Source organism: Sturnira hondurensis, unplaced genomic scaffold (genome assembly GCF_014824575.4).
Source record: "Sturnira hondurensis isolate 20B ecotype Veracruz unplaced genomic scaffold, ASM1482457v3 Scaffold0002640, whole genome shotgun sequence".
NCBI lineage: Eukaryota > Metazoa > Chordata > Mammalia > Chiroptera > Phyllostomidae > Sturnira > Sturnira hondurensis.
The window spans coordinates 636,647-652,403 of NW_028075271.1; the positions used below are offsets into that span (position 1 = coordinate 636,647).

Consider the following 15,757-nt stretch of genomic DNA (forward strand, 5'->3'; position numbering starts at 1 on the left):
GGCTGGTGTGGCTCAGTGTGGCTCAGTGGATTGAGTGCCAGCCTGTGAACTAAAGGGTAGCTGATTGGATGCCCAGTCGGGGCACATGCCTGGGTTATAGGGCAGGCCAGGTCCCCAGTAGGGGGCATGTGAGAGGCAACCACACATTGAGGTTTCTCACCCTTTCTCCCTCCCTTCCCCTCTCCAAAAATAAATGACACAGGGCAACGTACAGACGGACCTGTGCCTTCCGAGCCAGGTACCACGTTTCAGCGAGCTTTCTCTGTGCTTTTCAAACTCCTCTGCCTGGGCTCCCGCCTGGGCAAGGCCCCTCCAGCAAGAGGGTCCATGATGCTCGCTCAGGCCGCAGGGCCTTCTTCATCCAGAGGCCCCAGTAGAACGGCACCCAGGGTGGTGCCCATGCTCGTGTAAGGTAGGTTTGGTCACGCCCATCCCCAGCAGCCTAACTCCATGTCTGCACGTTTCTCCATTTAGGTCATGAACACCCCCATCTTCCAGACGCTGCCCTCCTCCCTAAGGGACCTGAGGACACCCTCCTTCCCTTCCACCCTCGGGTCCCCAGAGCTATGCTCATGCCCAGGTCACCCGCACGCCCAGACACCTGGCCAGGCACCTGCAGGGAGAGGCGAGCCAGGACTTCATTCCGTGAATACATGCAGGCCCCAGAACCCATTCTCCGTGTGGAGGTGGGCGGGGGCATGCCGCCCAGCAGGGACCAGGACCCACTGAGACTCCAGCTTAGAGGAACCACGGGTCTGAAATCAGGACCCAAGGAAGAATCAACCCTGATCGTGGCAAAGCCTCAGGGCTGAGTTACCACTTGCAGGATGTGGGGAAGAGCCACCCATTAACACACAAGGCAGCCACCGGCCAAATTCAGAATGTGGGAAATTCTACCCCCAAAATGACTCTGCTTCTCCCTCTTCTGGCCTCACAATGAACAAGCTTCAAGTGGAAATGGTGGAAGTAAGGCTGAACGAATTCAACTACTTCTGGTAATGGCGGCATTTCTTCCCAAACCCAGCAGGAAGCGTACATTTGTTTCTCTCTAGCAGGGACCGTCACGGCTCCGAAGCTGCGATCCACCTGAATTTCGGTGCAGGATCCCTGTCGGAGAAAACATACCTCTGCCCGTCATGGGTTTGCCAGGAGCAGCATGTCCTTTCCCCCGGGCACTGGGACAGGGTTCCCACACCTGAGGTTCCCGCGTCTCAGGATTTAAACTTACACAGTCAGACAAAAGGAAGAATGAAGCCATTCTGAAGTGAGTTTTCACCCATGAAGTGCCGACACCGCACGTCAGAAGGTCCAGTCCTCTCTTCATAGGTGAGAGTGCGTGTGCAGGTTTGAGGGTCTCACTTGCTAGGAATGAAGAGGGAGCACTGTGTCTAACACGCACAAGAACGATGGGGACCAGGATTTCCGGTCAAGAATCTCACGGGATTTGGGACGATTGAGTACCAGGACTTGTCAGTCTGGACCAGCTTGCTCACTTGTACACAGAAAGGAAGAGCCTGACGAGGAAGGGTCTCATCTTTATTCCCACCATGTCCCAGACTGAGTCTGGGCTTCCATGTTCAGGTGGAGACATGCCAGCACCTGTCCCTTGGTGTGCCCACCAGTGTGGAGCTGGACCCTAACCTCCACTTTTCCTCTGAAATCCAACATTCCCTATGACCTTCCAGAAGAGCACGTGGAGTCATCAGCCCTAAACTGGGCTGATGCGCACATACTCCAAGTTGGCGTGTTGTCCACAATGACGGCTCGTAGCCCGGGGTCCCTGTTCGTGGGCACCGGCTGATGCAGATCCTGGCTCGTGGGGTCTGCCACATTGTGAATGAGGCACGAGAAATTCACATGGACCACCGAGTGCTGTGGAGGGAAAGGGAGAGCATGGCTTTTCTCTCCAGGGGAGAGGAAGCCTCGGCCTCTGCCGTGACAGGCCTTTGTTGGGTTTCCGGTCACATTACAGGATGGTCCTCATTTTCTATGCACAGGTTCGANTCCAACCAAGTTGGCGTGTTGTCCACAATGACGGCTCGTAGCCCGGGGTCCCTGTTCGTGGGCACTGGCTGATGCAGATCCTGGCTCGTGGGGTCTGCCACATTGTGAATGAGGCACGAGAAATTCACATGGACCACCGAGTGCTGTGGAGGGAAAGGGAGAGCATGGCTTTTCTCTCCAGGGGAGAGGAAGCCTCGGCCTCTGCCGTGACAGGCCTTTGTTGGGTTTCCGGTCACATTACAGGATGGTCCTCATTTTCTATGCACAGGTTCGATTTAGGTGGTTACCTTTTACAGAAACAAAGGAGAGGATGCCACTAATCACATCACAGAATAAGAATATTTGCAAATGAAAAAGCGAAAGTGGCTGAACAGGTTACACTCATCTTGGAAGGTTTAGCTCGGATTTTAGGAAGTTACTTTGCAGTAAATGTTTGCTGCCTCAATTCAGGGTGAGGGAGTTTTAGCAAAAACAAGTCTCAGAGCAGTCTAGGTACAACGCAGGCCTGATTTCCCACCTGAGAACCTATCTGGGGCATGGGTCCTGTCTGGGCCCACGCTGCACATAATGGTCTCCTACATTATATTGTTACCCCATTTTCAAGGTAAGGAAATGGAAGCTCCCAGGAACGATAAAGTTCCCAAGAGCACGCTGCTAAGAGTCAGGGAAGGAGAACTTACACCTGCAGCGTTAACACCAAGCAGGTGAGGAACCTGCCCAAGTCCAGCGAGAGGACAGGGGAACGCAGGAGGCTGGTCTTTCTGTCCTGCACCCTAACCATCTCTCCCACACTAATCAGAACAGTGAGGAGCGGGACTGAAGAAGGCGCACGGTGGCGCGGGGCGCAGACTGCGTGGTAAGAAGGCGACGAGCAGGTGATGAGCGTGCCAGGAGTTGGGCGCCATTTACATTGTTTTCAAAACTAACTTGTCATCCGCAGTTTAGCATCTCCGCTCCCCCCCCCCCNCCCCCCCCCCCCCCCCCGTATAGAAAATCTCCCTTTGGTGAAGATGTGGGAGAGAGACGATTTTGAGCCCGGGTGCTTCTCCGTCCTCCGCCCGCTCCGCCCCGCCCCTGCTGGAGCCCAGAGGCTCCTCCGAATCTCGACCACCCACCCTCATCCAAACGGGTAGTCCGACATGCCAGCCTAAACCTGAAGTCCATGTTTAGCTGAAATTTGCAACAGAGAGAGAAAAAAATCATGGCAGAGAATAATAGCAGGGCCTTGGGCAGCAACACTTTTTAGAAGACAAATTAAACCCTAATGGAACTTCTCATCACACTACCTAAAATAAAATAAACCAGGGCATTGTAATGGACTTACATTGTGGACTTCTTTCATTTTTATTTCTTCTCTCCCATTAAATCATACATTCCCAAGGAAATACCTTAGACATGTGCTCACAATAACTGGGATGCCTAACATTTCAGTAGAAGTATTTTTGCACGAGTTCAAATAAGTAACAAGAGCGCATCGAGGGCCCTCCAAGTTTTTTGCTCATGTCAAAGCTATTTCATGAGCGTGAATTATCTCTGATGCTACTAAGCATGTGCCAAATACCTTCCGGGTCTGTGTGCATTCTCTATGCGGCAGGCCAAGTGAAGGTCTGACTGCAAACGGAAACAGCAACATCAGATGAACTTCCTAGAATATCGCAGTCAAGTTCGCCTCCCAAAGCCATCAGAGTTAGATGCACCTTGATGTATTAAGTTCAAGTGTAACTACAACTAAAATACATGATTCACCCGAGCTCTGACCTATTTTTTCCTCTCAAAAGCAAAAGGGAATGACAATTATGAGACTCCCATTTTCTGTTCCAACATTTTTCTGGAAGCTACTTCAGAGGAGAGTAAAGGCTAAAGGCACTCAGTGATATTTTTTTTAAAACATTTTATTTATTTATTTTTAAAAAGATTTCATTTATTTATCTTTAGAGAGGAAGGGAAGGAGAGAGGGAGAGAAATATCAATGTATGGTTGCCTCTCATGAGTCCCCTGCTGGGAACTGGCCTGCAACCCAGGCATGTGCCCTGACTGGGAATCCAACCGCATTCTTGTGGTTTGCAGGCCTGTGCTCAATCCACTGAGCTACACCAGCCAGGGCTCATTTATTTATTTTTAGAAAGGGGAAGGGAGGGAGAAAGAGAGAGAGAAACGTCAATGTGTGGCTGCCTCTTGCACACCCCATTCTGGGGACCTGGCCTGCAATACAGGCATGCGCCCTGACTGGGAATTGAACCGGCAACCGTTTGGTTTGCAGGCCGGTGTTCAATCCACTGAGCCACACCATCCAAGACACAGTGACATTTATTTGCTTTATAATTATAGTTATTTATGTCATTGCTCATACAACAAAACTTCTATAACAATTTGTTGAATTACATTTGTTCATTTATACAGACCAAGTAGTATTCAGATGGACCTAATCTCCATATGTAACACACCACCCAAGTCTGTCATGCACCTGTAACTATCTGACGTACAGAACCAACAGTGGCCACGAGAAATACAAAATCAGCATCTCACACAGTTGAAAACCCCTGCCCCTGGCAGAAAGCTTCTTGGTGTGGATGGTTTCGGCAGCATATTCTTGACCAGCAGGGATCTTCATACGTCATCTCACCACCGAAAGGGCTCTGCTGAAAATAAATGACCAGGTCATCAATATAAGCAGCTCTAAGAGTCTATTAAAAAGTAACAATTTGAGCATTTTTATTGAAGTTAGTAAATTTTCTAATACCAGTTCACTACAGTAATACCCCCCAAATGACCAACTCTTTCTGGAAACCCAAATCTTTCTAACTGCTGAGAAATAAAAGTAAGCTTTATTTAATTGGGAGTACACATTATTAATAAAAAAAATGAAAGGGGCTGCCAATTATGAGGCTCTTGTTTGCATGTGAAATCTGCGAACATTTTACAATTCACGCACAGCACCAAATGCTTGTGGAAAAAATACCACAAAGAACTGAGGAAGATCAGCAAAAATCTGCTATTTATTTTGTTTTATTATTTTTTAAAAGATCTTATTTATTTTTAGAGAGGCTGGAGGGAGAAGGGGGAGAGTAAAACGTCAAGGTGTGGTTGCCCTTCACAAGGCCCCTACTGGGGACCTGGCCAGCAATCTAGACATGTGCCCTGACTGGGAATCGAACTGGCAACCCTTTGGTTTGCAGGCCTGCACTCAATCCACTGAGCCACACCAACCAAGGTATTTTGGTAGGAAAAATAAATAAATGTGACTAGAAGTAAGTAAATATGGCGATTGTTTTCATTAGAATATAAATATTGGGCCCTGGCTGGTGTAGTTCAGTGGACTGGGTGAGGGCCTGCCAACGGAAGGATCGCGTTTCGATTCCCTGTCAGGGCACATACCTGGGTTGCGGGCCAGTTCCCAGCAGGGCACGCATGAGGGACAACCATACATTGATATTTCTCTCCCTCTCTCCTTCCCTTCCTCTCTAAAGATAAATTTTAAAAATCTAAAATATATATATATATATATATAAATATTGGGAACATTTGTGTGGTTTAACATCGTGGTGTGGTGATTTCTCTGTACCGTTTTGGGCTGCGGGAGGGGAGAGATATGAATCAAACTGCTCTTCTAACATATTCTCTGTTTTAACAGCAAACGATGCATAAACATATAAAGATAGAATGTTCATTCCATTTAAAAGACGTTTCCATTTCCCTTGATTCAGCTGCATAAAACACCATCATACCCTGCACCCTTTCAGCAATAATAGTGGAAACAGGCAGAGGATTGGGTTTGGGTCGGATGCTGCATAAATCGTACATCTGCCTCCCAGCTGCTCCTGGTTCCCCGCGCACCATCAGACCCTCAGCAGGTCTCCACACACGAGCTTCAGCAGGTTCCTGTTTGCTGCCCACACATCTCCAGCGGTCCTACAGGTTCACGCACCGCTAGGCCACTCTGAGGGCTCCCCGGTGTCCTGAAGGCTCTCTGGCTGCGTATAAATCCTCTGGGGAAGCGGGGAGGCGTGCGAGCCCTGGGAGGGAATGGCGAGCGAGTCAGCCGGGCTACGGGTGACAGGGACGCGGGCAGAGTCGAGCTGGTCTGAACCGGCCGTCCAAGAGGGGCCCTCTTGGACGTGCAACTCTGGGCGTAACACAGCACCGCGGGGACAGCGCGACCCGTCCGCGCGCGGTCGCCGCGGGCTCCGGAGGCATCTCGACCGTAGAAGGGTCTACGCTGCGTCCACGTGGGCATTCCGGGTGACGGGGACGGACGCATGCAGGACCCCTGCCCTAGCGCCCCGCTTACTTTCCGAGCTCCTCAAAGAGCTGGTACTAGTCTGTGAACCGGATGCACGTGGTGGTGGACCATCCTGGTGTCCCCTGCTCTGGTGGGAGATGTGCCCTGAGCGGTCTCGTGGTCCAAAGGTATGTTGTCCTACATGCAAAACGACAATAGAACAGGCTCAGTTAAGGTAAAGACGAGCCTTTGTCTAGAAAGATACATGCCCGGGGCCTGACTGCCCGTTATGAACTAGTTCTAGTTTGGAGAGTTTTAATTTCAGACCCTCCTGCGCTCCCACTTTAGGTCTTTGGACCTGCAAGGCTCCCGCGCAGGCCTCCCCGAGCTGGTCGGGTTTCGCACGGGGCCCCTTTCGCCTCCACACACCCACGCCCAGAATCGGGGCGCAGACCGGGGTGGTTTTGGCGATGGTAGTTCACCCACTGTTTTTAGTGTGATGCGTGATTTTTTTCTTGTTTTACTGTAAACAGTGGCACGCACGCTACCCCGCAGGCCGCTGTGCCCGCACAGCACTCTCGTGGGACACTCGCCACGCCAACCGGCACAGACCAGAGCCCGCCTGAAGGCCAGGGACTTAGGGACTCCTCCGCAGAGCGGGCGGGGCAAAGCGAGATCACGTGGCGCGAGTGACGTCAGGCCACGAGTCGCGTGACTTAGGCCCCGCCTCACAGAGGCCGGGTCTGGCCGACTGCGCGGAAATGTCGCGAGAAGCTCCTTCCTTCCGGAACTAGCTGAGCTGAGCCGGAGGCCCTCAGGGGTGGAGGTGTGGTCGAGGGGCGTTGTTTTGCTTCCGTTCAGTTAACCGGACGGTCGAAGCCGACGCCTTTGGGGTTTGCCGGAGTGTGAGCATCCAGGCCTGGAAGAGGCGGGGAGCTGGAGAGCAGGGCAGACCTGCGGAAGGGAGGCACGACCCAGGAGGGTCGCCCCTGCTCAGGGGCCGCAGCCCGGGGGGTCAGACGCCGCCTCTCTGCACACAGGCGTGCCTGCGACCCTCGAGGGGACGGGCTGCTGTCGCCGGGGACCTGCGGGGCCGCCGCTAAGCGGGAGGCTGTGGGCCCAGGTGCCTCGCCGGGCCGGCCCTCGCGCCTTGCCCCGCTTTCCGCCCGGCGGGAGGGCCAGGCCCCGCCCCCTTGGCTGGAGCCCCGCCCCGGCTCCGCGCGAGTCCTGCGCCTCCGGCGGGGCTCTCTAGCTTTCCAATCTCTCCCGCTGGCTCTCAGGCGCGTGGGTCGTTTACAGCTGCAGGCTGCTCGCAAATCGCTCGCACCGGCTGTTCGCCATTTCCCGGCTCCGTTCTGAGCGCTCTGCCCCTGCCTGCGGGAGGGGCGCTGGAGGAGACGAGCGGCCTGTAGAAGGGCAGCTAGGCCGAGCGCTGGATCAGGGACCCTCTGCGGTCACCCCAGCCGCTCGCGATCCCCGCGGCCGGCCACTCTCGAACGGTGACGGCTGACGGCGTTCGTCCTAGAGCCTCCTCTTCCTCACTGCTCTCCAGTTGTTAAAGGCTTAGCAACAAAACGGAATACATTTAAGTGGCATGTAGTAACACTTTGCTGGAGAACCATCTAGTCAGAGAATTGGTTTTAAGGCAAATCTGACTTCAAAGACAGCATTGTAATGCGGTGTCAGGGTGCTAAGCCCACCACTCAAGGACGCCCCTGAGTCACCCTTCCACCTAGGGCTTGTTCAGAGACCCCTCCGTCTCTGGGCGAGGATGATAGAGGACCGTTTGGCCCATACTGTTCTCAGTGGAAGAGCACAGGAAATGAGCACATAACCCAGTTTGTTACCCAAGCGCCTTTCTGAAGAGGCCCGTCTAGATCAAATAAATAACATTTCTTATATTGAATAAAATTAAATAATCACATGATTTCTATTGACAGCTCAGGTTTAATTCGCTGCTCTAGGGGGTGTCCACAGAGAGCATTTGGTTCTAGTTGTTAGGAAATACATACTGAAATATTTATTGATAAAGGGATATGACATCTGCATATTACTGTCTAGTGATTTAGGAATAAATGCACATACCCAGCGAAGGGGCAAGAGAGAGTGAGCCCGTAAAGAGCAAACTGCATGGAGGGAAGTGTTAATCAGGAATCTGGGTAAAGGTTATTGGACGATTTTTGTGTTATTCTTGCAACTTTTTTGTATGAAAGTGTCTCACTTTTAATTTCTTAGAAATAATTTAGCCCTGGCTGTTGTGACTCAGTGAATTGAAGGCGGCCTGTGAACCAAAGGGTCGAGGGCCGGTTCCATTCCCAGTCCTCACATGCCTGGGTTGCAGGCCAGGTCCCCAGTAGAGGCCACATGGCAGGCAACCACACATTGATGTTTCTCTCTCTCTCTCCGCCCCCTCACCCTCTTTCTAAAAATAAAAATTAAAAAATTAATTTATACATTATTGCTAAAAATTGGAAGCAACCAAGATCTCTCTGAGTATGTGAGTAGATAAGCGGTGGTAGAAACATCTACACAATGATAAAAAAAATAATTGAGTCCTGACTGCTGTGGCTCAGTGGACTAAGCACCAGTCTAACAAATTAGGTGGCTGGTTCAATTCCTAGTCAGGGCACATGCCTGGGTTGTGGGCCAGGTCCCCAGTAGGGGGCATGCAAGAGGCAACCACACACTGATGTTTCTCTCCATTCCCTCTCTCTAAAGATAAATAAAATCTTTTAAAAATTTGAGTTATCGAGCTATGAAAAAACATGGAGGAACCTTAAATGCCTATTGCTAACTGAAAGTAGCCAGGTGAAAAGACTACATGTTGTATAATTCCAATCATATGACTGGAAAAGAGAAAAGTATAGAGACAGGGAGAAGACCTGTGTATTAAGAAATGGGCAAAGGACTTGAATAGACATGTCTCCAAGGAAGAGAGACAAATGGTCAACAGGTATAAGAAAATATGGGCAATGTCACTAATGATTAGGGAAGTGCAAATCAAAACAACAACGAGATAAGCACATCACATCCCTTAGGAGGGCTACCATATTTTAAAGAAATTGTAAAATAACAAGTGATGATGAGAATGTGCAGAAATTTGGATCCTGTGTGCGTTGTTGGTGAGGACGTAAAGTGGTGGAGACATTTCTGATTGTTCCAAGTGGGAGGTGTTACTGGCATAGAGTGGGTAGAGACTAGGCACATTGCTCAGCATCCTACAGGTGCACAGGACAGACCCGCAGCAAAGAATGATCTGGCCCAGAATGTCGCTAAGGAGTGCTGAGACGCAGGGCCCTGCTGTGACCACCTTAGTGGTTTGAGTCACCCAGTCTGTGGTGCTTTGTGATAGCGGCCCTCTCCAACTGCTCCAACAGGTCTCTGAGCCTCATGTACACTCCTTCATTGGACTCCAGGAACCTGTATTATCCAGTCTCTGAGATGGAAAACTCTAAAAGCAAGTAGGAGCTTTAGCCTTCTGAGTTCCCCCTTGCTGGACAATCCCTTGGGAACCTAACTATAAAGGCCTTTCCGCCCTGGCTGGTGCAGCTCAGTGGATTGGGCATGGGCTGAGAACCAAAGGGTCACTGGTTCGATTCCCAGTCAGGGCATGTGCCTGGGTTGCAGGCCAGATCCCCCAGTGGGGGCCACGTGAGAGGCAACCACACATTGATGTTTCTCTCCCTCTCTTCCTCCCTCCCTTCTAATAAAATAAAATAGCCCTTTCCAAGTGAGAGGTAAAAAAAGAATAGCTATTGGGGAAGTGCCAATTCAGGCAGAAACCCCAGTAGCACTCAGATTAGGAGGCAAAGGCCAGTGGTAGTGACCAGAAAGGGAAGGGGAGCAACGGCATTGGGAGGAAGAAGGCATTTCTGTTGGTTCACATAAGCTAACAGACGCTCATTCTAAACAATGTTTGATTTCCAGTTCACTAGTCATCACGCTGGTAGTCCTACCTGCTCCTTTCACCCTTGCACACGGCTCTTTGGGACCTAAGGTTGCTTTAGGTTCGATCCAAAGGTTTGTATGCCCTGTTTGTACAGCCAAAGGTTTGAGGCCTGAGACGGTCAGGCAGTTCCTCTGGGACTGCAGCCCTGGACTACTGGACCCCTGCTGCACCGCCCCTTCTTTCCGAGGCTCCTCCTCGCACCCGGTGACACAGCATTCAGCGCGTCTGCTCACTGTGGTCATTGTCAGCACCTACACCCGCCAACCTGCTTGCTCAGTGCAGGGCGAGCCTCCATCTCTAAGCTAATACGCACAAATCCCTCACTGTGCGCAAGGAAGTCCCACCTCCTCTTTCAACAGCGTTCTTCCCTCATTTTGCAGAAGAAAGGCGCAGCTTTCACTTACCCTGAATCTCACCAGGGTTCTGCAAATATCCTCAGGACACTAAAGGCACAACTGAAGGGTTCATTTGCGGCGGACGCTGAGAAGGAAAGAAATCCTTCCTAAAATTGAAGTGTTTCCAATACTTAGCTTTCAACAAAACTGAAGGAAGATGTAATAGATTTATCAGATGAATATTTAACATGATTTTGATGATAGAGCTTTTGTTTTTGCATATAACTGAAGCAAAGGAATTGAGTGATATTGCTATAACAAACTTTCCCCCCCATATTTTTGGAGTTCAGTGGTGCAGAATATTTAAAGTGCAGTTTGACTTTCAGTGTCCACAAATATTTCAATTCATGTACTTTTTTTTTTGTAAAGGAAAATAGATTCAGAATATGAAAATCTCCATGCTGAGCAAAAAGGAAAGAGGACTCATAGACATGGACAACAGTGTGGCAATTGCTGGGGGGAGCGGGGTGTAAGGGGACTAAACAGTAATGGGAAAAAATACGATAAAGATCAAATTAAGAAAGAAAAAACAAAGGCCACTGTTCCCACACCAAATCTCAGTGCACTCATTGCAGCGCCCGGAGTACAGGTGGGTGTGGGGCGGGTGAGCATTTCTGATGCACTTACCAGAGAGAAGCAGCAGGTGAGCACTTGGAGGGGCTGAGATTAAGCACTGCCATTCAGACAGACTGTCTTTAATATGGTTTTTTAAAAAATTTATTTTTAGAGGAGAAGGGAGGGAAAGAAACATCAATGTGTGGTTGCCTCTCACACACCCCCACACTAGGAATCTGGCCACAACCTAGGCATGTGCCCTGACTGGGAATTGAACCGATGACCCTTTGGTTTGCAGGCTGGCGCTCCAATCCACGGAGCCACAACAGCCAGGGCTCTAGCACGCTTTCTGTCACAAAGTATGGACTTCCTAGTTTACTCATTTAAGTGACTTAATAGGCTGAATGTGAAATATAATGTAAGTTTGGTGTATTTTATAACAAGATTAAATGTAACCTTTATATATTTCAAAACCTGCGAATTGTGTTTCCAGTGACAGAGTTATTCTCATTTTTGTGGAATTTTTGTTGAGATTGAGCACACGACACAGTCCACCCGTTTAAAGGGCACAGTTCATGTCAGCAGGTTTCAGTATGTTCACAGGGCAATGGAACTATCACCACAATCTGAGAACACTCTCATTACCCACAAAAAATCCGGCACCCTTTAGTCCTCACCCCCCAATACCTCTATCCCCACAGCGCAGCCCTGGGCCAGTACTGCTGTAGGCTGCCTCTCCGGATTTGCCTACTCTGAAATTCCACGTGGACAGAATTGACTGTGGCCTGCTGGGACTGGGTTACGTCACTCAGCACAGGGCTTTAAGCTTCCTGTTGTGGTGCGTGTGTCTCTGCTCATGGCCAGACCACTGTCAGGTCAGTAGCTGCTGGACACTTGGACTGTATCCATTCATGAATTTTTCATGCCGATTTACAGTGGGCTCCAGATAAAGGCAAACAGCCTTATGTTGTAAGTACAGGTGTGTGGGCTTGAGAGAGACAGAAGGGCTATTGGACATTGTCTCTTTTAAGCAACAGTGGAGGTGGCTGAATTTACAGATGGACTAACTGGTCAAAAGCAGTCCAGGCAATAAGCCGACTTTAAAAAGAAATCTGAGGTGTTAGGAATCTTCCTGAGTCACGCGCTGTTGCACCCCTATTCAGCTGTGGAGGTGGACCTTTGTCCCAGAGGCTGCTGAGCAGGGCACCCACCGTGGTGTGCAGGGCAGCTTGACTCTGACCCTGGCTGAGAGCAGGAGGGTGACCCCAACTTTAGCCAATCAGGTAACTGCCTGGAATGTTCGGCCTGGACGAACGTCCCAGAGGCACAGGTGGCCAGAATGCACCTGGGACAGCCACAGGGTGCGTGCTCACTGGAAGTAGGGCCAGTGGGGCCAGCCTCTCTCTAGGGCGTGCTTTGGGCCGTTTCTGGTGGCTTACCACAGGAGAGAATGAAGGAAAAAAGTAATGAGGGACTAGCAGTACATTGTTAAACTTGGTATAAGTAAATACTGCTATGTTGTACTTGAACTGTTTAAAAGTTTGTATAGCAGTTAACAGTAAGAACACAATTGAGGGAGGAGCACTTAGAAATGAAGTCTCTTAGAAGTAACATTCCTCTTGAGCACATTTGGAGCTGCCGCTTGAACCCTTTGTCTTTGATTGCCGTGTGACCAGCAGGGCGGTGACCTGGACACCTGCGGTCTGCCCCCCACCCCAGTGTCACTCCACCTGACATTGTGGTCAACGGGTGATCTCATCTCCCACTTCCACAAAGAAACAAAGACATCTGTAATGAAAATGTCCATGTTCATTATTGCACCAAAATAGTGACATATTTTCACCTACTTTTAACATTTTTATTTTTTATTTTTATAGAGCGGGGGGAGAGAGGGAGACAAATACTAACGTGATAACATTGATTGGCTGACTTTCGAAGGCACTCAGACTAGGCATTGGACCTGCAACCCAGGCATGTGCCCAGACAGGGAATTGAACCAGCGACCTTTTGGTCCGTGGGACGACGCCCAACCCACTGAGCCACACCAGCCGGGTGTTTTCAGCATTTTTTGCGTCGTGACTTTTTCATAGCTTTAGTGACCTTTTCTCTCTGAGTATCACTGGACACACCATGTCCAAATGACACTCAAGCCATCACAAACGAGACAGCGGGACACCTGTTAAATGCACTCTGTCGTCTGTCAGCACCATGCCTGCTGCTTCGAGTGTGCTTTGGCTTCCGACAGCCCGATGATGTTCAGATGCATTGCGGCTCCTCCTACCCTACGACGTGGAACCTGCTCTCCTACATGGAGTCCAGGGTGCTTTAGTGCCGTTGGTATCACAGGAAGGGCTAGAAGCTACGTTTCTCAAGTCCTAGGTTTATCGTCTTCCATCTCGGTACTACCCTCTACTTTTAAAGTATGTGATTTTACTGGGGCGGGGGGCGGGGGCTGGAATGGGAGTAAAAGACAGAAAACTACTTGAACAACAATTAAAATAAATAAAAAATCCCAACATTTTCTTTAGATATTTTAACTTTCTATATACTTCACAGGACAATGGTTAGCATATATAAAAAATAAAAATAGATGCTAAATAATGTCAAGTAAACTTTCTAGAACCAAAGAGCCACTGTTTTTACAGCAACGGGACCTCTGTGAGCCGGTGACCTGAATCTCTTGTTTACTTGGTGGCAGCTGCTGGCCAGTCAATCTGAGGAAACATGGTGGTCGGCCACCTGTCCGGCCTGAGGAGGGACCAGAGGTGACACTGGTCAGAAAAAGAGGGTGAAAAAGACGAAGAGTGTTGGTATCTTGTTTGGCTAAAAGTGAAAGGCATCCTGAATGACTAGCGTAGTTCTGAACGAGAAGGTCGTAGGCAGGTAAAACCAGAGAGACCACTGGCAACAACACGCACACGTATGGGGTGTGCTGCACCAGTCCTGCTTGTAATGAATCCGTTCGTTAAAAAATGGCCAAGGAGGTTAGCGTGAGGTTCTCTTTGGTCTTAGCAGTTTTCCCTCTGGTGCCTTTCATGTGGTAGAAAGCCACCGTGCAAGCAGCCAGACTTCCCTCCTGAGTCGGGCAGCTTCAATCCTCTTGGACATAACAGAGTTTGCCATTCTCTCCCAGCTGGACAGTCCCACTGGCCACCAGCTGCAGGGCTGCGGGGAAGATTCTGTGTTCTGCTAGCTTCACTCTTTCAGACAGACTGGCAACAGTGTCGCCCCTCTTCACCGGAACAGCTTCCTGCAGGATGATCTGTCCAGCATCCACCTCTTCCTGAAAAAGGAAGCCGAGTTTTGACCATGACTTTCTAGCTGGCACAACTTACACTGAAACAGCAGGAACTCTCCGGGAGAAAGACATACTTACAGCCACAAAGTGCACAGTGCACCCCGTTACTGTGACGCCAGCACCCAGGGCTTGCTCGTGGGCATTTGAACCCCGGAAAGAAGGGAGCAAGGATGGGTGGATGTTGAGCATTTTCCCTGGAAGGTAAAAGCACAGTGGTCAGAGCTGAAACAGCCTCTGGGTTCAGGTAAAGGAACGCACACACAGCCCTGTCCAGAAACAGGAGCCAGAGGGACAGGGTTCCTCCGGGACGGGCGTTTTCTCAGAAACAAGGTCAAGGGAAAGACCGGTTCTCCCCCAGGGAGGCCCTGGTGTGGCAGTTCCTGCCTTCAACAGCTCGAGACACATCGAGACACAGAACAGGTCTCCGCAGGGGCTGAAATCAGACAGGGACGGGGATGTCCATTGTGGATCCTAAGGCTCTTGAAGAAAGCTCAGCTCGTGGCTGGCACATACTATTATGAAGTCCTTGCATAGTGTCTGTGTGCTTGACCTTTAACCAAGCGGCACGTCTACCGGCCAGATGCTGGCTCAGTGAGTTTGGTGCCTTACGCCACCGGGCACTGCCCGTTTGATACTACACCACAGCTGCAGTCTCCTCAAGAAACATGAACTCTCTGGAGAGGAAGACATCTATTGCACACAGGTATGCACAAAACAACGCCGTAGGACGCAGCCAGAATTTTTCTGGAAAGAGGCTCTGCCGCCAGGGACTCTGTATTCTGGCAGCCACGTCTTCGCTGCCGTTTCCTGGTAACGGTCTGCACTTCCCAGGGAGAACACGGGCCACAGGCAATTGGCTGCTCTCGCTTCTGACGTGTGAAAAAGTCTCTTGCGAATGTTTACTACAAGATGAAATGCTATCTTTGTAGTAAAGGGAAGCAAACACAGGCCAAAGGAAACCGAGAGAAACCAGGATGATCAACCATCGGCGGGCATCTTGGGGCTGAGGCAAAGGAAACTGCATTGTGACCCAGGCCACAAAATGAATGTCACCGTGAACACATAATTCACCAGGGTTGCTTGGCCAGGTAACCACCCACAGTCCCTTTTCACTTGGTTTCTCAGCGTGGTGTCAAACCTTTTTGCTTACCATTCCACTTTCTGACGAAGGGGCCAGATAAAATCCTCATGAATCCTGCAAGGCAGACCAAGTCTGTGCAGAACTCTTCAAGGACTTGGTCAACTGCAGTGTCAAATTCCACACGACTTTTATACAACTTATGATTGATTACCTGGAACAGAAAGAGAAGCATGCTCTTTTTCAATGAATTACCAGA

The 15,757-nt window shown here is 50.1% G+C and overlaps 1 protein-coding gene across 1 annotated transcript in view; it reads right to left on the minus strand.

Annotated features, from left to right (window-relative positions):
- Nucleotides 1-12,913: 12,913 nt before the first annotated feature.
- GART (phosphoribosylglycinamide formyltransferase, phosphoribosylglycinamide synthetase, phosphoribosylaminoimidazole synthetase) overlaps nucleotides 12,914-15,757 on the minus strand; it is a 30,486-nt gene continuing 27,642 nt past the window's right edge. The window contains exons 20-22 of the mRNA XM_037040576.1: nucleotides 15,571-15,712; nucleotides 14,499-14,614; nucleotides 12,914-14,405 (exon numbers count right to left, since the gene is read on the minus strand). Coding sequence (XP_036896471.1) covers nucleotides 14,214-14,405; nucleotides 14,499-14,614; nucleotides 15,571-15,712 — 450 coding nt within the window. The 3' untranslated portion in view covers nucleotides 12,914-14,213. The remainder of the gene's footprint in view (nucleotides 14,406-14,498; nucleotides 14,615-15,570; nucleotides 15,713-15,757) is intronic.